Source organism: Schistocerca gregaria, chromosome 6, assembly GCF_023897955.1.
Source record: "Schistocerca gregaria isolate iqSchGreg1 chromosome 6, iqSchGreg1.2, whole genome shotgun sequence".
NCBI classification, from domain to species: domain Eukaryota; kingdom Metazoa; phylum Arthropoda; class Insecta; order Orthoptera; family Acrididae; genus Schistocerca; species Schistocerca gregaria.
Genome location: NC_064925.1, coordinates 311885872 through 311910153, shown reverse-complemented (window position 1 = coordinate 311910153; position 24282 = coordinate 311885872). Strand labels below are relative to the sequence as shown.

Below are 24282 nucleotides of genomic sequence, written 5' to 3'. Positions count from 1 at the left end.
CAGGTAACGCCTCCCTCATAATAATTTTTATCTGTGGGATTGTGGTCATTTAAGACACAAAAAGATATATAATTCAGCTTTTACTTTTTTCATTCACTACATCAAAATTTACTCTGCTTTGTTTAGAGGTTAGTTAGACATGTACAGTATTTGTGTCATTTTCTGTAACAGACATGCTCACTGGGGACAGGACATAGTCCATCACTTCAGCAGGCACTGAGTAGCAGCAACACTTCCTTACCTACAGCATCAGCCCCAATAGCTGTCGCTGTGGCCCGGCCTCAGAGCTTGCCAGGAACAGAGCAACACCTTTTAGTGGCTGCAGGGAGTCCAGGACTGCTGCTCCCTTCTGGAACACCAACAGACAATCAGCTCAGAGATGATTTTCAAGTGCTTGCAAAAGATAGTGAGTTGTCGTGCTTTATGAATATGTGTTTTGTTCCTTTTAATGTTTTGGAACATAGATTTTGGTGATACTAATCTGTAACATAGCCTGAGGTGTAAGTTAGATTGAAAGGTGAAGTCTTGTTGTGAGTTGGTGAAGTCAATATTTATGAATACAAAATTGTAGTTGTAGTGACATACTGATCTGTAACTTAGCCTGAGGGCTTGATTAGATTGAAAGGTGGTAGTTTATCTGTGTTTTCACAATATGGTGGTGCTGAAGGCTTCAATTAATCATCTTATTGGGCACTGTCTAACACTGTCAACTTCTTATCAGTGTTACAAGAATTTATTGGACTGATCTCCAACTTTCTTTCACATTCTTTTATTCAGCAATTTTTAGACATGTTAACCATTGTCATGCTTGTAAAGGGTGATTATAATTAAAGTTAAACTTTCAAACTGCTGTAGAAGTAACACCACTGTTCAGGATGATGTCAAATTGCAACAGAATATTACCAGTGAAGGGGGAAAACGTATAGCAGAAGAAAAATAAATAGTTACAAAATGTGGCAATAGATGGCACTGTAAGCATCATAACTTAATAGTGGTTGACTACAAATGACAAATGAATCATACAAAAATGCCTAAAGTGTACGTTTTATGTTAAACAAAATGTACTCAGAGTGCATGGGTGTACAGGTGTGATGCTGTTAGTTATGTAAGCCCATCCACCATGTTGTTATTGTTGTTGCCTTCAGTCCTGAGACTGGTTTGATGCAGCTCTCCATGATACTTTATCCTGTGCAAGCTTCATCATCTCCCAGTACCTACTGCAACCCACATCCTTCTGAATCTGCTTAGTGTATTCATCTCTTGGTCTCCCTCTACGATTTTTACCCTCCACGCTGCCCTCCAATACTAAATTGGTGGTCCCTTGATGCCTCAGAATATGTCCTACCAACCAATCCCTTTTTATGGTCGAGTTGTGCCACAAACTCCTCTTCTCCCCAATCCTATTCAATACTTCCTCATTAGTTATGTGATCTACCCATGTAATCTTCAGCATTCTTCTGTAGCACCACATTTTGAAAGCTTCTATTCTCTTCTTGTCCAAACTATTTATCGTCCATGTTTCACTTCCATACATGGCTACACTCCATACAAATACTTTCAGAAATGACTTCCTGACACTTAAATCTATACTCGATGTTAACAAATTTCTCTTCTTCAGAAACACTTTCCTTGCCATTGTCAGTCTACATTTTATATCTTCTCTACTTCGACCATCATCAGTCATTTTCCTCCCCAAATAGCAAAACTCCTTTACTACTATAAGTGTCTCATTTCCTAATCTAATTCCCTCAGCATCACTCGACTTAATTCGACAACATTCCATTATCCTTGTTTTGCTTTTGTTGATGTTCATCTTATACCCTCCTTTCATGACACTGTCCATTCCATTCAACTGCTCTTCCAAGTCCTTTGCTGTCTCTGACAGAATTACAATGTCACGGCGAACCTCAAAGTTTTTATTTCGTCTCCATGGATTTTAATACCTACTCTGAATTTTTCTTTTGTTTCCTTTACTGCTTGCTTAATATACAGATTGAATAACATTGGGGAGAGGCTACAACCCTGTCTTACTCCCTTCCCAACCACTACTTCTTTCATGCCCCTCGACTCTTATAACTGCCATCTGGTTTCCGTACAAATTGTAAATAGCCTATTGCTCCCTGTACTTTACCCCTGCCACCTTTAGAATTTGAAAGAGAGTATTCCAGTCAACATTGTCTCTAAGTTTACAAATGCTAGAAACATGGATTTGCCTTTCCTTAATCTTTCTTCTAAGATAAGTCATAGGGTCAGTATTGCCTCACGTGTTCCAGTGTTTCTACGGATTCCAAATTGATCTTCCCCCGAGGTTGGCTTCTACTAGTTTTTCCATTCGTCTGTAAAGAATTCGTGTTAGTATTTTGCAACTATGGCTTATTAAACTGATTGTTTGGTAATTTTCACATCTGTAACACCTGATTTCTTTGGGATTGGAATTATTATATTCTTCTTGAGGTCTGAGGGTATTTCACCTTTCTCATACATCTTGCTCACCAGATGGTAGAGTTTTGTCACACTGGCTCTCCCAAGGCTGTCAGTAGTTCTAATAGAATGTTGTCTACTCCTGGGGCCTTGTTTCGACTCAGGTCTTTCAGTGCTCTGTCAAACTCTTCACGCAATATCGTATCTCCCATTTCATCTTCATCTACATCTTCTTCCATTTCCATAATATTGTCCTCAAGAACATTGCCCTTGTACAGACCCTCTATATACTCCTTCCACCTTTCTGCTTTCCCTTCTTTGCTTAGAACTTGGTTTCCATCTGAGCTCTTGATGTTCATACAAGTGGTTCTCTTATCTCCAAAGGTCTCTTTAATTTTTCTGTAGGCAGTATCTGTGTTACCCCTAGTGAGATAAGCCTCTACATCCCTACATTTGTCCTCTAGCCATCCCTGCTTAGCCATTTTGCACTTCCTGTCGATCTCATTTTTGAGACGTCTGTATTCCTTTTTGCCTGCTTCATTTACTGCATTTTTATATTTTCTCCTTTCATCAATTAAATTCAATATTTCTTCAGTTACCCATGGATTTCTACTAGCCCTCGTCTTTGTACCTACTTGATCCTCTGCTGCCTTCACTACTTCATCCCTCAGAGCCACCCATTCTTCTTCTACTGTATTTCTTTCCCCCATTCCTGTCAATTGTTCCCTTATGCTGTCCCTGAAACTCTGTACAGCCTCTGGTTTAGTCAGTTTATCCAGGTCCCATCTCCTTAAATTCCCACCTGTTTGCAGTTTCTTCATTTTTAATCTACAGGTCATAACCAATAGATTGTGGTCAGAGTGACCATCTGCCCCTGGAAATGTCTTACAATTTAAAACCTGGTTCATAAATCTCTGTCTTACCATTATACAATCTATTGTATACCTTTTAGTATCTCCAGGGTTCTTCCAAGTGTACAACCTTCTTTCATGATTCTTAAACCAAGTGTTAGCTGTGATTAAGTTGTGCTCTGTGCAAAATTCTATCAGGCGGCTTCCTCTTTCATTTCTTATCCCCAATCCATATCCACCTACTAGGTTTCGTTCTCTCCCTTTTCCTACACTCGAATTCCAGTCACCCATGACTATTAAAATTTCATCTCCCTTCACTATCTGGATAATTTCTTTTATTTCATCATACATTTCCTCAATTTCTTCGTTATCTGCAGAGCTATTTGGCATATAAACTTGTACTACTGTAGTACGTGTGGGCTTCGTATCTATCTTGGCCACAATAATGCGTTCACTATGCTGTTTGTAGTAGCTTACCTGCATTCCTATTTTCCTATTCATTATTAAACCTACTCCTGCATTACCCCTATTTGATTTTGTGTTTATAACCCTGTAGTCACCTGACCAGAAGTCTTGTTCCTCCTGCCACAGAACTTCACTAATTCCCACTATATCTAGCTTTAACCTATCCATTTCCCTTTTTAAATTTTCTAACCTACCTGCCCGATTAAGGGATCTGACATTCCACGCTCCGATCCGTAGAATGTCAGTTTTCTTTCTCCTGATAACGACATCCTCCTGAGTAGTGCCCGCTCGGATATCCGAATGGGGGACTATTTTACCTCTGGAATATTTTGCCCAAGAGGACACCATCATCATTTAATCCTACAGTAAAGCTGCATGCCCTCGGGAAAAATTATGGCCGTAGTTTGCCCTTGCTTTCAGCCGTTCGCAGCCCATCCACCATGCCAAGGTCATATCACATTGGACAGGAAAAATTGGTTTTTAATTGTCCTGAGGCCAAAAACTGCACAAAAAGTATCACTCACATTGGTTTTTAGGAGGCCAAAAACAGTGTAAAGAGCATCAATCACATCAGTTTTTAGTTGTCCTGAGGCCAAAAACCACATAAAAAGAATCAAGCAAAATCAAATTGGATTATTAATTTCTGTGTCTGACACAAAACATGTTCAATATGCTGCCCACCGTACTTTGCAACAAGTTGAAACCGAGAAACAGCATGTTCCACAACTGATCGAAGTGTTTCCATGGTCACGTTTAGAATGTGTTGTGCATTGCATATATTCAGTGCCGCTAAGTTTGTAATCGGAACACTGAATACAACATCCTTCAGATAGCCTCACAGTCAGAAGTCACACGGATTAAGGTCAGGTGATTGGGACAGCCAGGCTGTAGGGCAATGGCGGCTGATAATTCTAGCATTTCTGAAATGGCACTTCAGCAGCTGCTTAATTGGATTTGCAACGTTCGGAGGCACACCATTTTGCATAAAAATGATCACATCCATGCTGTTGGAGAGCTAGAATGACTTGGTTGCGCAAAAGACTCTCATAGTGCTTGCCAGTGACAGTACAGGTAATAGGACTGGAAGCACCTGACTTTCGAAAAAAATATGGCTCTATGATAAATAATGCCGTAAACCCACACACCCAGTAACCTTTTAAGAATGAAATGGTACTGGTTGATTTGCATGTGGATTTTACATTGCCCATATTTGACAATTCTGTGTATTGACATATCCTGTCAGATGGAAGTGGGCTTTGTCTGTCCAAAAAATCTTCCACAGCCAATCAGTGTCCACAAGTGGTGGTGTGCAAACGTGCAGTGCATGGAGAATTGCCCAAACATTGGACATAACCATAAGCACGATGCATAAAATCGTACGAAACAGCCTTCTTTGCTAACCATTCAAAAATATCCATGTGCATAAGTTGCTTCCTGTGCCTCTCACCTCTAGGAGTTTATCAAATGTAGTAAACTGTATATCAGTATAAAGTGCTGTGTCTTACCATACTCCACTACACATATCTTTGTTCCAACTCCTTCCTCAGTTTGTTTCAAATTTGTATCAGCACATGATCATTATTCATTTACTCATACATACATATATCCCATAACTCTTTGCCTTTACAAATGTCTGCTTGTCCCTGTGTACGTGTGGATGGATATGTGTGTGTGCGAGTGTATACCAGTCCTTTTTTCCCCTTAAGGTAAGTCTTTCCACTCCCGGGATTGGAATGACTCCTTACTCTCTCCCTTAAAACCCACATCCTTTCATCTTTCCCTCTCCTTCCCTCTTTCCTGAAGAAGCAACCGTTGGTTGCGAAAGCTTGAATTTTGTGTGTATGTTTGTGTTTGTTTGGGTGTCTATCGACCTGCCAGTGCTTTTGTTTGGTAAGTCACATTATCTTTGTTTTTATATTAAAAACAAAGATTCCAAGACTTCCCTTAGGGGAAAAAAAGGACAGGTGTACAATCGCGCACACACGCGCACGCACACACACACACACACACACACACACACACACACACACACACACACACACACACACACATATCCATCCGCATATGTGTATGTGCGGATAGATATATATGTGTGTGTGTGTTTGTGTGTGTGTGTGTGTGTGTGTGTGTGTGTGTGTGTGTGTGTGCGCGATTGTACACCTGTCCTTTTTTTCCCCTAAGGGAAGTCTTTCCGCTCCCGGGATTGGAATGACTCCTTACCCTCTCCCTTAAAACCCACATCCTTTCGTCTTTCCCTCTCCTTCCTGAAGAAGCAACCATCGGTTGCGAAAGCTAGTAATTCTGTGTGTGTGTTTGTGTGTTTTGTTCACGTGCCTGTCTGCCGGCGCTTTCCCGCTTGGTAAGTCTTGGAATCTTTGTTTTAATATGTTTTTCCCATGTGGAAGTTTCTTTCTATTTTATTTATATCTTTGTTTTTAGATATATATCCCATAATTGTTAGTTAATATAGTCATAGTGTAACTTCCAATTCAGAAATATAGTGAACTGTACAATGTAAAGAGTTATTTATAAAATACAGTGTGACAAAGCAAAATTCAAGTGGATAACACAAGATCTAACCTACTTTACCAGAAAAAATGTATATTTGTGTCCATGAATGACAAATCAGATCCTACATCAAAGCATAGAAGAATACTAATTTAAAGTATATATATGAGAAGTTCCCTCCAGTTTGTTAAGTGATACCTAGGTAGTGCATAGAAATGTACAAAGTTCATCCACTCAAAGGAAATGCGATTGCAGCAAGTGATTGTAAGGCCACAAAACAAGTTGTATTTGAAGAAAATAATTTACACATAACATACAATCAATTACAAGAGTTAACGTACAAGACACACAGGGTGATTATAATTAAAGTTAAACTTTCAAACTGCTGTAGAAATAACACCACTGGTCTGAATGACATCAAATTGGAATGGAATATTATCGGAGTAGGGGGAAATCTTATAGAAGAAGAAAAATGAATAGTTACAAAATGTAGCAATAGATGGTGCTGTAAGCATCATAATTTAATAGTAGTCGACTACAAATGACAAATGAATCTTACAACAATGCCTAATGTGTAAGTTTGACATTAAACAAGCTGTACTGCTCAGTGTGCATGGGTGTACAGGTGTGATATTAGTTACAGATGACCATGCACCATGACAAGGTCATATCACATTGGATGAGAAAAATCAGTTTTTAATTGTCCTGAGGCTAAAAACTGCATAAAAAGCATCAATCACATCGGTTTTTAATTGTCCTGAGGCCAAAAAAGTATAAAAAGTAAGAGTCAAAATCAAATCGGATTATTAATTTCTGTGTAACTGATGCAAAACATGTTCAGTATGCTGTCCACTGTTTTCTGCAACAAGCTGAAATTCCACAACTGATTGAAGTGTTTTCGGGGTCATGTTCAGAATGTGTTGCACAGTGTTCCAATTGTAAACTTGCAGAGACTTGAGCAAAGTGCTCAGCAATCGCATTTGTGTTGGTAGATAAACCAGGAACATCTGTAGGGGTCTGGTACCCTTTTGCACCCTCAGACGGCAGCTGGAATGGAAAGTCTTCTCATACACTACATGCCACAGTGAATCCTGCAATGCCCCATTTACAGAGTGGGAGCTCCTCAGTGCTCTTGCACATTGCCCTGACACAGCTCCTGGGCCTGATCGGATCCACAGCCAGGTGATTAAACATCTCTCATCTGACTACAAGTAACATCTTCAGCCGGATCTGCTGCGATGGCGTCTTTCCATCGCAGTGGCAGGAGAGCACCATTATTCCGGTGCTCAAACCTGGTAAAAACCTGCTTGATGTGGATAGCTATTGGCCCATCAGCCTCACCAACATTCTTTGTAAGCTTCTATAACGTATGATGTGCCAGCAGTTGGGTTGGGTCCTGGAGTCATTTGGCCCACTGGCTCCATGTCAGGGCGGCTTCTGCTAGGATCGCTATTCCATTGGTAATCTTGTGTCCCTCTAGTCTGTCATCAGAACAGCCTTTTCCTGACGCCAACACCTGGTTGCCGTCTTTTTTTATTTACGAGAAGTGTATGAAATGACCTGGCAACATCATATCCTTGCCACATTGTATGAGTGGGGTCTCTGGGGGCCACTCCCGATTTCTATCCAAAACTTTCTGTCACTCTGTACTTTCCATATTCAAATTGATGCCGCCCATCGTTCCATCCATATCCAGGGGAATGGAGTCTCGCAAGACTCTGTTTTGAGATTCTCTCTATATTTAGTGGCCATTAACGGTCTTGCAGCAGCTGTCGGGCTCTTCGTCTCACTTTCTCTGTATGCAGACGACTTCTACATTTCGTACTGCTGCTCCAGTACTGGTGTTGCTGAGTGTCGCCAATAGGGAGCCATCCACAAGTCAGTCATGTGCTCTAGCCCATGGCTTCCAGTTTTATGCATTTCTGTCTGCATCATACCATTCATCCGGAACCAGCACTGTACCTTAATGACGATCCACTCACTGTAGTGGAGACATATCGATTCTTAGGTTTGGTTTCCTATGCTTGTTTGACTTGGCTTCCTCACCTTCGTCAGCTTAAACAGAAGTGTTGGCAGTACCTCAATGCCCTCCGCTGCCTGAGCAACACCAACTGGGGTGCACATTGCTCCACACTGCTGCAGCTCTACAGAGCCCTTGTTCAATCCTGCCTTGACTATGGGAGTGTGATTTATGGATTTGCGGTGCCCTCAGCATTGCGTTAGCTCGAACCATTGCACCATTGTGGAGTTTGACTAGCAACAGGAGCTTTTCGGATGTGTCCGGTGACAAGTGTACTGGTGGAGGCTGGAGTTCGTCCATTGAAGATCAGATATGCACAACTGCTCACCAATTACATTGCACATGTTCATAGCTCTCTTGAACATCCTAACTACCCTTTTCTTTTCCCAGACATGGTGGTTCACCTCCCGCATAGGGTAATCAGTTCAGGGCTAACGATTGCGGTTCGCGTGCGTTTGCTTCTGTCTGAAGTGGCGTCCTTCCCTTCACCACCTCTCCTTGATGTCCATTCGTGTACACCTCTGTGGTGTAGCAGTAGGCTGAAGCTGTGCCTGGACTTTTTGCGTTTTCCTAAGGACTCTGCTAACCCTGTGGATCTTCGCTGTCACTTCCTTTTGATTCTTGAAGTGTTCCAGGGCTCTGAAGTGGTTAACATTGACAGCTCGATGGCGGATGGTAATGTTGGCTTTGCTTTGTCCACAGAAGCCATATTGAACAATATTCCTTGCCCGATGGGTGCAGTGTATTCACTGCAGAGCTGGTGGCCATAACTCGTGCACTTCATTATATCCATTCATGCCCTGAGGAATCGTTTCTTCTGTGTGCTGACTCCTTGAGCAGCTTGCATGCTATTGACCAGTGCTACCCTCGCCATCCTTTGGTGGCATCCATTCAGGAGTCCATCTATGCCCTGGACCGGTCCTGTCATTCAGTGTTGTTTGTGTGGGCCCCAAGACACGTCAGCATCCCAGGCAACGCAGTTGCCAACAGGCTACACGGAAACCGCTTCTGGAGATCGGCATCACAGAACCTGACCTGTGTTCTGACTTACACTGCTGGGTTTTTCGGCTTTGGGAGACGGAATTGCATAACAGTACCCACAACAAACTGTGTGTCATCAAGGAGACTACATATGTGTGGAAGTCTTCCATGCAGGCCTCTCACAGGGAATCAGTTGTTCTCTGCCGGCTCCGCATTGGCTACGCTTGGGCGAGCCACAATTAGCTCTTTTGCCATGAAGACCTGCCTCAGTGTCAGTGCGGCGCCCGGTTGACAGTGGCCTATACTCTGTTGCACTGTCCCTCTTTGTCTGCCCAGCGACAAAATCTTGGGTTACCGGACTCGTTGCCACTCATTTTATCTGACACCACCTCATTGTCTGATTCAGTTTTACTTTTTATTCATGAGGGTGAGTTTTATCATTTGAGCTAAGTTTTAGTGCATCTACTTTGTCCCTCTGTGTCCTCCACCCTAGTGATTTTAGGGTGGAGGTTTTAATGTGTTGCAGAGTGGCGGGCTTTTCCTTTTTATTCTTGTGGCCGTCCAGCCACTGTAATCTGCTTTCTTGTTTTACTCTCGTCTGTTTCTAGTGTTTCTCTGTAGTTTTCTTGTCCTCTTTTGTTTCTTTTAGTGTTTGTTGCCTTGCCTCCATTCTTGGGGTTTTGTGTTATATGCCTCATCTGTTCTATTCTCACACTTGTGGCATTGTTTCATTAGGAACAAGGGACCGATGACCTCGTTGTTAGGTCCCTTCCCCCTCCTTTAAACCAACCAGCCAACCAACCCTCTTATCAGCAGTTAACTCTGTACAAGCTGTAAACTCAATCAATTCACCTAGTAAGTTAGCAGGTTTCTGATTAAAATGAACTTCATATGGTGTGAATCCAGCTGTAGTATGTTGCAAACTATTTAGAATGTCTTGAAACTGACTTACAGAAGTGTACCAATTCATATGATGCTTGGAACAGTATGTTCTGCATAACCTACCAATTTTCCTCATGTACCTCTCTGTAGGATTGTTCGATGGAGAATACACAGATATTAAAATGTGCTTGCTGTTCTCATGTTAATAAATTCCTTTCATGTACCTGATGTGAACTGACTTCCATTATCAGACAGCAAAGCATGTGGTTTGCCAACATTCCTAAAATAGTCATTAGTGAAACACTGAATAATTTTCTTATTTGTAGTTTTTCAAAGGGTGCAGCTTTACCAGTTTTGAAATCAACGTGACAGTAAAAAACAAATATGTGTAGTCTTCTTCAGTGCAGGGAAGTTGACGAAATAAGTAAATTCTGACTAGTTCTGACTTACCTCATGGAATTATGTTCTGCATGAAAACTATATGCTTCTGGTTAGTAAACTTTACTCTCCGACATCGATCCCAAGAACACGAACACTTCTTAACCCTCCTGGAGATATTATCAAAGTACACATTTTCCTATATCTTTTGGATACACTTCATGGATCCACAATGGCTGTAATTCTTATGTATGTAGTTAATCAAAGTGCGGAATTTTGTCTAGACCAACAAACTTTCCACTTATGCGAGTTGGAACTACTTCTTCTAAATAAAATTCTTTTAAACACTTGGTAATACTGTTTTATCTTATTACATCCTATCTTACCTAAGTAGCTCTTAACTAATTTTCATGTATGATCCTGATTTCGATTACGTTTCGGTTATCTTCAGATTCTCGCAATTTCTTTCTGTTCTTTAATCACTTGATTGTACATGATCATAAAATTCCTATTCTCTTGAATACTCTTACCATACAGGTTACTTCCTATTGGTAATCTAGACAGAGCATCAACAACTACGTTCTGATCGCCTCGAATGTACTGGATTGAATAGTCAAATTTATGTAAGAAACCTGCACGCCTGGTAATCCTACTGAGATATAGTTTGCACTCCTCAATGCAGCACAAAGCTTTGTGGTCTGCATATACATTGACTTTGTGCCCAACTAAATAATTTTGAAATTTTTAAACCCCCAAACAATGGCTAAAAGTTCCTTCTTGGTGACTGTATAATTTTTTTCGTGGTTTTGTAAACTTCTATTGGCAAAACTAGTAGCACGCTGCATGATCTGTCCCTCAACTTCCTTATGTCAAAATAAACAAACTCCTAAGCCTTAATCACACACGTCTGTCATCATTCAAAATGATAAAATTAAGTCTGGCCTATGTAAGATCTCACTGTTGACAAGTTGTCTCTTAATCTCATCGAAAGCTACTTGACATTTGTCAGTCCATTCCCAAATACTGTTATTTACCAAAAGCACAAGAAGACATGGCACATGTAAAGCTGATGTCCTTATATATTTCCTATAGAAAATGCATAAACCTTAATGGTTTATGCAGTTTCTATAGGAAATATATAAGTTCCTTCTTTGATCTCGGTTTGGGGAAAACTGCAGTGGCTAACAATTTGTCTTTATCAGGCAGAACTCCTTCCTTATTAATAATGTGCCCAAGAAAATTCGCCTCTTTTAATGCAAATTTACATTTTTCCAATATTAATGTCGTACCCCACTGCCTAAATTAAATTGCATTAGCTTTCAGAATTTCCATATGTTCATCCCAAGCTTTAATGGCTACCAGAATGTCATTCACATAAATGATTAATTTAGAAAGTATCTCACTTCCCAAAATAAAATCCAAAGCCCTGATAAAGGTGCTACTCAGTATTGAAAACTTTTCCCATTATACAAAAATGCAGTGTGGTGCCAAGAATTGAGTTCTAAAGTAATTTGATGAAATCCTGATGTCAAATCCAAATTTTAAAAATAATTTCATCATGAAATTTATACAGCAATTCCTCCATTGATGCTGGGTGGTCACTTTTCTTTTCTAAAAAATTATTTAAATGTCGAGAGTCAAATACTACTCTAATGCCGCCATCTTTCTTAGCTACTACAGCCTTAGGATTGTTGTACTGACTGCTACTCCTTTCTGTTATCCCTCAGATTTGCAATTTCTCCCAACTCTTTTTCAACAACCTCCCTCTTACAAATAAGTACTCTGTACGGCTTAATGAAAAATGGTGTATGTGGTCTCAGTTTTAACTTACATATGTAATCTTTCACCCTGCATGACTTGTCACTGAAAACACTATTATATTCCCACAGGAATACCTCCAAGTCACGTTTTTCATCACTACTTAAATTGCCTGCTGAGTTATGTTTGTCCAGTACTAATTGAGAAAAGTCTTCATTAACCACCTGATTATAAAATACTCATTATCTTCACCTAAATAATATGTAATTCTCATCAAACATTATGTGTAATTTAGTTTCACCGTTAACAGCAGAAATTGGATCAATAAAATATAACTTCATATTTAACCAATCAAACCTAGCATTAACTTTCAGTATCCAATCCAGCTCTAACAACATGTGTTCATTCGGGTTAGTTATTACAAGACATCCTGGATCAAATACATCATTACTGAAAGTAAATGAAGTTAATGCTTGACTACTGATTAATTTACGACGTTTACCAGTGGATACTTTTATTTTAACACAAGTAATTGGAAATTCAGTATACTGTTCAGTGTTCTTTAATCTCTCTCTTAATTTTCCAGACACAAGACTTGCCGGGTTACAATTGTCCAGCAGACAAACTCCCTTCCAGTTGCCTGCAGATTTTCAATATAGGGACTACTGGGTATTCCATGCTTATTACTTTCATTATATTCTGCCAATAAATCATCTTCACTATCCCTACAATTTATATCAGCATTTACTTGAAATTAATTTCCTGTCTTAGGTTGTAAAGTACTTATTGGTAGCTTACAACTGGAGTGTGTGTGCAAATACTATCACAGTAATCACAGTTTCGTATAGCCTCCTCATTTTCATCCAATACTTTTAGTATCTTATCACTAATTAGCTTATCTTGAGCCTCCTTTCTGTAACAACCACATAGTATCTCACTGACCTCAATGGGTATCAACTGATTTTCATGTATTTGTTTTTTCAAATCCAAATCATCACATCCTATCATTCCATTACTCATATCATTGTCTAGTGAGGGATGTTGAACAGATGTGCAGAACTATAGACCTATATCTCCAACGTCGATGAGCTGTAGAATTTTGGAACACGTATTATGTTTGAGTATAATGACTTTTCTGGAGTCTAGAAATTTACTCTGTAGGAATCAGCATGGGTTTCGAAAAAGATGCTCATGGGAGACCCAGCTCGTGCTATTCGTCCATGAGATTCAGAGGACCATAGACATGGGTTCACAGGTAGATGCCATGTTTCTTGCCTTCCTCAAGGCGTTCGATACAGTTCCCCACAGTCATTTAATGAACAAAGTAAGAGCATATGGACTATCAGAACAATTGTGTGATTGGATTGAAGAGTTCCTAGATAACAGAACGCAGCATGTCATTCTCAATGGAGAGAAGTCTTCCAAAGTAAGAGTGATTTCAGATGTGCCGCAGGGGAGTGTCATAGGACCGTTGCTATTCACAATATACATAAATGAGATTGTGGATGACATCGGAAGTTCACTGAGGCTTTTTGCAGATGATGCTGTGGTGTATCGAGAGGTTGTAACAATGGAAAATTGTACTGAAATGCAGGAGGATCTGCAGCGAATTGACGCATGGTGCAGGGAATGGCAATTCCATCTCAATGTAGACAAGTGTAATGTGCTGCAAATACATAGAAGATAGATCCCTTATCATTTAGCTACAAAATAGCAGGTCAGCAACTGGAAGAAGTTAATTCAATAAATTATCAGGGAGTACGCATTAGGAGTGATTTAAAATGGAATGATCATATAAAGTTGATCATCGGTAAGGCGGATGCCAGACTGAGATTCTTTGGAAGAATCCTAAGGAAATGCAATCCGAAAACAAAGGAAGGAGGTTAGAATACACTTGTTCGCCCACAGCTTGAATACTGCTCAGCAGTGTGGGATCCATACCAGATAGAGTTGATAGAAGAGAGAGAGAGAAGATCCAACAGAGAGCAGAGTGATCCATTACAGGATCATTTAGTAATCACGGAAGCGTTACGGAGATGATAGATAAACTGCAGTGGAAGACTCTGCAGGAGAAACTCTCTGTAGCTCGGTAAGGGCTTTTGTTAAAGTTTCGAGAACATACCTTCACCGAAGAGTCAAGCAGTATATTGCTCCCTTCTACATATTTCTCGCGAAGAGACCATGAGGATAAAATCAGAGAGATTAGAGCCCACACAGAAGCATACTGACAATCCTTCTTTCCACGAACAATAAGAGACTGGAATAGAAGGGAGAACCGATAGAGGTACACACAGAAGCATACCGACAATCCTTCTTTCCACGAACAATAAGAGACTGGAATAGAAGGCAGAACTGATAGAGGTACTTAGAGCACCCTTTCCACATCCAGAATGGCTCCACCCTGGAATGCATACAGAGTGCACACTGGCTTCCTTCACCTCCTTGACAGCCATGTTCCTAAGGGGCCTCATTACTCGCCTAACGTTGGAGCTCCCAACTACCAGCAAACCCACCCTCTGTGAATGCCCAGACCTTGCAGTCCTAGAAGCTTCCTCTGGAACAGGGTGGACGACTACATCTGGCTCAGAGACATCGTCAGCCACAGGTAACGTCCGAAAACTGTTTGTCAAACGAACGGGGGAGGCCCTACGTTCGGTCCCACGGAAAGTTTTTTGCTGCCTGCCAGACTTTGGAATAATCACCCACTCGACCACAGGTGAGGGGTCAATCTCAGTGCAGGCAGTTCCCGGGGAGGTCACAGCAGTGAACCGACCAGAGGACACATCCGATCCCGCACAGTGTCGCCCCTTGGCAGCAGCCTCAAGCTGTGTAATGGAAGCCAACGCAAGCAGAAGCTGTGAGTGAATGGTCGCCAGCTCAGCTCGCATCTGTACACAACAATCACAGTTCCTATCCATTACTGCAATCCTCCTGTTTGAAGCTCGTAAAAATATGTACAAATTGAACGGTGCACTCGCCTTATTAGTAGCAGGAACTAGAAATGCACTCACTCTGACAATCTAACTGACACTGAGCTTTTCTGACCAAACAAACAAAAGCCTGCACGGTACGAGAGTTGATACAATGGTCAATAGCAACAGCAGTACTATACACTATACTGTTATTGAAATAAAAGGTTGTGCCTAGTAAGCACTTGAACACGCAAGAAATTACCAAAATAAACTAATAACTACACACATAACTGAAAATAAGTTGCTCCTGTTTGAAGCTCGTAAAATATGTAAAAAGCAAAATGGTGTACTCGCCTTAGTAGTAGCAGGAACTAGCGATGCGCTCTCACTGATACTCATTAGTGTTGTTTGGTCCCTAAACAAGACTCCACTGAACACGGCCAGGTAAATGCAGCTTCAGCGCTTCAGTTTGGATAAATTCATCAAGTGGATTATCTAATGTGCTAATGTCCTAAGCTGCTTTTCACAGAATTCTTGCATTCTCATCTTTCCTTTGCAAAATCTACTCCCATTCAAAACTTCTGATTTTTATTCATGCCTGCTTACTTTATGACCTAAATTTGTTTAAAAATAATTTTTCAAATTCTACAAATGTCATTTCTGGGTTAAATGTTGGTTAGCCCAGGACAATGCTTCTCCATCTAAATATTGTTTAGCAAATTTCACTTTCATATGTTCTCGCATGCCCAGTGCAGACCTGTCCGTTTTAAGATTTGATATGTCATTTACTTTGCTGATTACTGAAGACATTTGTTCTGAAACAAGTATAGAATTTAATTTTATTTTCTCGTCAATGAAATTGTTTTCGGTTTCAGTTCAAGTTTGTACGTTATACAACTCTGATTTTTGTCTGCCAAGTGTGTCAGTGACAATGTTTTCTGTTTTATTTACTAGTTAATCGACTACATCAACATGTTTGTTAATTAGCTGCAATTCAGTAACAGCAAAGTTCTTCAAACAATCCACTTCAGATTCTACATTGCCTACTCTTTCATTTACACTGTCTATTTGTCTATTTACCTTATTAACATCTTCCCTAATTGTTTCTAGTTTCTGGTCCATTTTTACGAGAACATTGTCTATTTTTCTAAAATTCTTTTTGGTGTCCTTTCTGTTGTTTTATTCTTTTCTTTTTTTTTTCTAATAATTTTGAAAGTTCATCTAATATATTTTCTGACTGTTGAAATCCATGGAAAGGTGAAATTATACTACTTGATGGATTCTCGTAGCTCTGAGTGTTTACATTTGGCATTGATGCATGTAGCTGCCAACCTGATCTTGTTATGATTCCATCATGGTCACGTATAAAAAATATATTGCTACTACTCATTTTGATTAATAGTGGACAACGTGAGGAGATGATAAAAAAACACTTCCAAAAACTATCTTTCCTATTATATTTTCAAAGTATGTCACATGCAATTATTTTGCCTGACTTAACCATTCAATTTCACTTCCTAACAGTTCACTGTTACGCTACTCTGTTACGTAAATAATATTTTGGTACTCATCTGACAATCCGTGCTACTGGCTGTTGGTGTTGGTCCCTTATTATTCTCACACGTCCCAATACTGGTATATGGCACAGTACATTGTAAACACTTATTTCACCTGAAACTTAATAATCATTCGCATGTGATGCAGTTTTTTACACATCCCAGCTGCTTTCACCACGTTGTAATGTAACCCAGCGAAAATGTTTTTGTGTGGTGAAGTATGGGATGCACATCGTTGCTTAACACAAGGAAAACAGAATACCACATTGTATTACGAACATCCCCACCAGATAAATAATATGTATCTTGTGTAATCTGGGGTGATGCTTCTTAATGCTTCCGTAGGTTCATCTTGATGTTACTGCTTCACCACATGGGAATTATGCAATGGTTAAAAAGCAGTCCAGTATTTCTTGTTCAGAAAGAACTGTATTTCACATGCTAGATCTTCGGTGGTGAACTTAACACTTTCTCACGACTGACATAAGACTCACCTCAGACTGACTTATGGTGGCGTACAAATCGTCTCTATTTATATGATTTTAAACAATTACTTTCATTGTGACATATAAATTTACATGAAATAAAAGTGAATAATTTCATTCAATCACAAGAAAGAATCTGTTTCTATTAAGACCATAAATTACATGTTTTATCATTGCAGCAATATATTTCCTTAATTTGCATATATCATTTTACTTACTTAAAGAATGATCACCCTATCATTTACTGGTGAACAGTGTGATTAGTTTTATTGAATGAAAGGCCTAGATTCAATTAATTAAAATTTGTATGAGTAAAAATTTACATTTCTGTATAGTTATAGTTACTGTTCTGTTAACTGAACCAATTAGAACATGTGCATGTTTGGTTCTAACTGAAAATCATCATGTCGTATTTCTATTAGGGATACAAACAAATTTTTTAGCTTGAAAACATGAAAATAGTTGTCTTTCAATGACTTCAAGTATCAGAAATTTAACCGTTAATTACTCCATAATTACAATACCAAAATTATTCTTAACATGTGCCTGAAGTTTGTATAAAGTACAAATTGTGATGGTACATCAGCTTTTAGTCCAACATGTTTCTGTCACTCTGCATACTGGTGAGGCCGAATGTAAACAATGTCAAAACAATAGCTTAAGTTACTAATTTGCTTAAACACTTTTGGTGAATTCGAATCCAGATAATCATAAAAGACAAAATCAAAGCAGCAGTTTAAATTGGTGTAAATTACTGATATTACACATATGCCCTCTTCGGGAGAGTAGGGATGAAACTGGAAGAGGACTCAGGATCCCAAAAAGGGTTGTGGTATTAAAACACGTTTCGAATAGGTCTTGCTGTTTGTCTCCACCTCATGCCAGGGTCATTCACACATTAGCTTCGCTTCGGAGCACACACACGTCACGTGTGATTTAGTCATATAGTAAGCATGGCGGCACAGTATATGTTTGAAGAACAATGAGATATGGTTTTTGTTTATGGACTGGCCAATGGTAATGCGCATGAAGCTTGATCATTGTATGAGGTACGGTACCCAGCAAGACATCACCTACATCCGCAAACATTTACAGCAGTTCACCAGTGACCTGGCAAAACAGGCTCGTTAGTGGGATATCGTGGGGGTGCTGAAAGACCTCACACACAATGAGATGATTCATTTGAAGAGACTGTTCTTGAGCATTTTGAGGAAGCACCTATGACAAGTACTGGAGCGGTTGGACATGACATGGGGTCACTCAATGGTTAGTCTGGGAAGTTTCAAAGGATGGCGGCCAGCATCCATTTAGTTTCCACCCTGTCCAAGACCTAAAGCCTGTGGCAGACTACGAACAGAGGGTAGGGTTTTGCTGGTGGTTTCTGCAACGTGTTGGACTAGATTCCGACTTCCCTGCCATTGTGTTGTCTACCAATGAGTTCACCTTCCATTGGGATGGCCTTTACAACAGCCGAAACATTCATTATTGGGCAAGGGGAAATCCTCACGTCACGTATGTCCACGGACACCAGGAATAATTTTCGCTCAACATTTGGGCAGACATTGTGGGTGACCATCTGATTGGGCTGGTCCGTCTAATCCGTAACTTATTGGGGCAAATTACCTTTCACTTTTTGCGAGAAACTCTACCTGACCTGCTACAAGATGTTCCCTTGGACATACGGCTACACATGTGGTTGTAGGATGATGAGGTGCCCGCATGTAAGTCATGCTGTGTGCAGATATTTAAATGAACTCTTTCATGGCTGGATAATGGCACAGGTGCTCGTAGGACACGGCCCCAATATCACAGGACATTTTCCTGTGGGGATTCTTCAAGGTAGTAGTTCATCTGCCTGGATGCGAATCACCTAGAAACAAAGAGGAATTAATGGATTGCCTTCAACATGCTGCCAGTCACGTCAGGGTACTGCCAGGAATCTTTGAAAGAGTTTGGCAAAACACTGTTCGACGTTACCAAGCTTGTGTCGCGTCAGAGGGTCGCCAGTTCGAGCACCTGCTTTAATTAAACAATGTCAGTTACAAAAAAAGACCCTTTATAGGGCTGACACAATTTGTAAAAGACTTTCTGTATGCGAACTAACAGCTGTTGCTGGGTTTGTTCCTGGTATGTCTTATCATGGAACTACAATGGATGCGTCAGGACCCAAGCGGATTCGCCCCAGGCTTTCAAAGTGGAACGCTGGTACGCTCCGACCAAGAATGCAGATTGCTTTGGATACCTCGCGATCTCCAGCAGGCAAAGCATTCACAGTCATGCTTTGTCCAGTGCATCTGGCAACAGGGCAATCCAGCAGCCAGTCAGAGTGCATGGCGCCAAGCTTCCGTAGTTTAAAAATTGTGCGTTATCAATCTACACAACATTAATAATTTTCGTTTTACTGGCGACAGCTACTTAATGTAAGGTTATGGCTCTAAATAAATAGATTATGATGGAATTTTAAATTTTAAAATTTCATCAGCAACTATATGGAATAACGAAAATCAAATTTTTTTTGTTCACCCATGAAGTTGTTACAGGGCGTATACGGCCCGGCACAACTGGGAGATCCAGGAAAAATCTGGGAATTTTTTAATCTGGGAGAAAACCGGGGAATTTATTATAATTTGAGGAATTTTTCATTGTTTTAGTTTTCTGTTAAATTTTTGTAATTTTGACTGGTAAGAACCAATACTCTAACAAAGGATATTACTGTATCCTGCTACTGCAGAATAATACTTCAACGATAAAACATAAACAAGAGAAAAAACTAAAATAACTTAAATTTCAAAGGAAATGTGCCGTATACAGCAAAGACACATAGTGGTCATGCAAGCATCTGCCAACAGCAAAATGTGGAAGAATATACAATGGTTCATAAAAACAAATTGCTTCCGATGAGGGTGAAGTCACAACTGTTTATTTTAGATTCGTTTTAGCAGTTACAAGCAGGCTCACACACCTGTGCAGTTAAGTCACATTTGAGTAGTAGATTCTCCTGCCTCTGGCTACAGGAATGTGGCTGGGGTGTGCAAGCAGTCACAGTAAGCAGCTAGATGCTACCAGGAAAATGGGGCACCATATTCATCTTCTTGAGGAAAAAAACTTGTTTCACAAAGTGCCTAGCATCCAGTGCACATTGGTCTATCGATTGTTCATATGATTATGACACGCATCCCTGTTGGTTTTTGAACATTTTTGGACACATTTTAAGTTGATTTCTGAATGAATTATAAGTTGATTTTTGGATGCACGCATGCGGTACGTGATGTCTCTGTCAGGTGAATCTTCATCGCATCTAGAACTAACTTTTCTGCAGAAAAAAGGGTACGGGGCTATACGAGCTGAGCGGAGTAAAGCCAAACGGATGAATGCCAATTGCTGTCAGATTATGTAGTTGATTGGGTTAGAGAATGATCAGCATTGTTATAATTACTAGCGAAATCTATAGATTCAGGCTACCAGAATGGAAATAAATGACTAACAGGAATAACAGATGAGAAAGATTACCATTATCTTCTTGGTATATCCCAGAAAAAGAAATTTTGACAGAAAATTTTAGGCCAGATCGCTACACTAGTAAGGACCAGTTGCACAGGCCCTGGCTAGCAGTTGCTTAAGTTAAGTTCTGGAAGTAACACGGAAAACGCGTTGTAAGAACATGAAACAATGCCTAATCGGAAAATAATCGCGAAATAACTAAACCTTTGATTCTGGCAGGGCTACTGAAGTTAATCGGCGAACAAATTTTGACAATGGCAGGAATAGCTACAGAATTGGTGATGCGAGATTGTTTGTTAGAATGAGGAAGGAGAGCAAACGAGGACATCACTAAAATTATGGAAGAGTAAGATGATTCCAAATTTATATAAAAATTTCGTTATACTACTTTTCGATCTCATGCTTGAGAAACGGTGAGTATGAATGAAGTGTGAAACTATTTCCTAACATAAAGCTTTTTGCTTGTAGTAGATCTAATAGGCATTTGATGTTTGTACTTTTCTGAATTATATTCTGTCATGTTACAATAATGACCATCTGTGCCAAATCAGTCTCATTTATTTGGTGTGTGTTACAAAATTTCTGCAATATTAGAAAGGCCTATTTTGTTTTATCTAGCAGACAGTGACAAAATAGACGTAATCAGATCGAGAAACCACACCAGTCTTGGGTATTATTTGTATTAACAGCTTTTTCAGTATTAGATAACGACATTTCGATTTTTCATGTAGCAAAACGTTTGATGAACTTTGATGAGGTAATAGATTCTTTCGCAGAAAGGAAAGCACACCATGTAAAGCTGTAGCAAGGATAGAGAGAGAAAAATTCTAGTAGCTAAGAATTGAAGAAATGTGGATTTATTTGCTTGTCTCTTGTCTTTATTGGTTTTATGTATAATGTATTTAATTTTATGTCACACAAAACAGGAACTTATTAGCTAATAGGCAATATAGAATGCAAATTTTCTGAAGAATTCTTGTTCTCCCGATTACAAATAATCCCATCTGCTATTAATTGCAAGGGTTTTTAATTTTTATTTATTTATTTTTTAAAGAGGGGCAGGCTGTCAAACTGGCCAAATGGGAGCAGGAGAGGCACCAAAGGACATTTCAATTTCCACTGTCCTGAATATAGTTTGATGGCATACATTACAGAATATGCACATTTCAATTCCACAGAGCAAAATACAGTGATGTGCGATAGAAGAATGCTGTATAAAGAGGCGTGGCACTGCACTTTGTCACACTTAAGACCAAATAACATGTCTTACATTTCCTTCAACACACATGTTTTTTGTTGCAGGCTTTTCAGAAAGACGTGCGCTACAAGATGAACATTATTTTGAAAATTCGATTTTTTATTTATTTATTTATTTATTTATTTATTTTTAACCTGGTATGCAAATATCGTAGATCCGGGGCTGATGCACAGAGCAGTCTAAGCTATAGTGAGCAGTTTCCGCATGACCCGTGTTTACATTTAGTGATTTTGCTGTTTCTCCTTTGTTTACTCTCACGTCATATGATAACAAAATGAATATCTGTGGCCGAGAGCTATCAAGGGAATTAAAATACATTCACATAATTACGGAAGGCTAAAATATGTTATTAGTTTCAGATTTTATTTTACTTCCACATTTCTGACAGTCAAGCATTAATTGCCTTGCAGAACAATGAAGTTATTTTTATTTGTTTGCTAAAGAAATTTGGTTTTTATTAACCTTTTCCACAGACGCAGACAATGTATTTGAAACGAAATGTTTAATTCCACAGTACTGGCTAGTTTCAACTGTTAGCTGCATTTCAAGTGCACGCTTTCATCTTCTAGCACGTATGGCATTATGCCATAATAAAGAACCAAACATGATCTAATACATTATTGGTGCTCCAAGAAAATTTACATCCTGAAAACCACACTGAAAAGCTTAATATTAGGTCGAGGTCTGCTTCATTGGGAATCTGGACATACAAATGTGCACTTTAAGTATGCACATTTTAGTATGGTTCACGAAATTCTGATGCTCTTGGAGTATCGTCTGTTTTCTTGTGTCTTTTATGACACAACGTATGATATTTCAATGTTTTACACGTATGTTGTGGTAGCTGCACAAGCACAGTGTCGTCTGTTATCTGCGCTCTCTGGGAACTGGTGGAACGAACCTATTTCTAACAGGTTGCGGTAAAATATTGTGAATGGTGGTTTGAAAAGCAACACTTTCAAAGTAAATATCTTTTTACGTAAGTTGAACTATGTGTGACAATGTACCATGAATTTCTTAAATCAAAAATCTTTTGCCTCTCAATTAAAAATCAACGCTTTGATGACAAGCCATTTAGAAGAATTTTGAACTCTGAAGTTTAGACATTTATGTCAGTGTTAAAAATTTTACTGGCACATTTGTGCAATATATCATGAAGTGTAACACACACAAAAAAGATCAACATTATATGCGAGAGGTTAGCTTTTCTTGCAGCTTATTAACCTTAGAGACCAATATTATATCTGAATGCTTTTCTTTTCTTGGAGCAACACTATGTATATTAATTTAAACTACCAACTTCCCATGTTTGTGTGTTCATGCTACTTAAGAGTGATGCTGTCAGGGGCAATTCTAGAAGTCAGTCAAGGGTGGGGTTAATTGGGGGACGGGGTGGCGGGAGGGGAGGGGGGGGGGGGGGGGTGCGGAAGCAGGAGGTTTGATGAAATGGAATATGACTTAACAAAAGGAGAGTTGGGGTCCTTTACCAACAAATTTGTAAAATTTGGTGTTGCTTAAAGTAGTTTTTGGTAACTGTTTTGAAGTTCAGGGTAAAAAATGTGTATTAATAAATAACTAGATGCCTATTTTAAGTTAAATGATATTTATTGGTTTAAGTAGTAAGCTATTTGACGCTCTTATTCTTTGGGTAAAATGTGTTTGGAATACAGTGCAACCTGTATTGCTACATAATTATTAAAAAAAAAAAAAAAGATTGAATCTGTTGGAGTAATATATTCCCTGATTTCTGAAGTCATTTTGATCCAGCGTAATATGATACTCCATGGGGGGGGGCTATAGCCCACATAGCCCCAAACCCTCCCCCTGCCCCCATCCCCCTTGCCACCACCGCTGGTTGCTGTTGGCTGACTACATCACATGTCCTGTTCTCTGAATATCTGCTGTCATCGCTGGCGATATCACGTGACACGAGCTATGACTGGCTTACAAAAGCGCACCACAATGTCGATTTCAGTGATTTGTATAGTAACGTGATGTTTTGTGGAATTACAATGTATACTTTCGTAATACGAAAATATGCAGCGTAGAGGTTGCTGCACATCAAAGATATTTCTAAGACGTGTCTTTTTCCCTGAGTTTCGTTTTCTAAAGTGCCGGGAAATTCTACACCCATGTATAAAACCATAACCATTCAAACGTTTGATAAGTTTTGCAGTTCCAAGGGAATATATACTGTCACTTAACATGGATAAAGTGTGTTTCCACCCAGGAGAAAGTGTATTTTTAACCAGGAAATCCGCGAAAAATCAGGAAATCTTTTTTCCTTGTCCACTTATACACCCTGT

At 39.5% G+C, this 24282-nt stretch overlaps 1 protein-coding gene across 4 annotated transcripts in view; it reads left to right on the top strand.

Moving 5' to 3' along the window:
* The window catches only part of LOC126278384 (oxysterol-binding protein-related protein 3-like), a 277416-nt gene that overhangs the window by 125114 nt on the left and 128020 nt on the right, over positions 1-24282 (top strand). For all 4 annotated transcript variants that reach the window (XM_049978472.1, XM_049978475.1, XM_049978473.1 and 1 more), the window contains one exon: positions 172-406. In XM_049978472.1, the coding sequence (XP_049834429.1) occupies positions 172-406 (235 nt within the window). The remainder of the gene's footprint in view (positions 1-171; positions 407-24282) is intronic.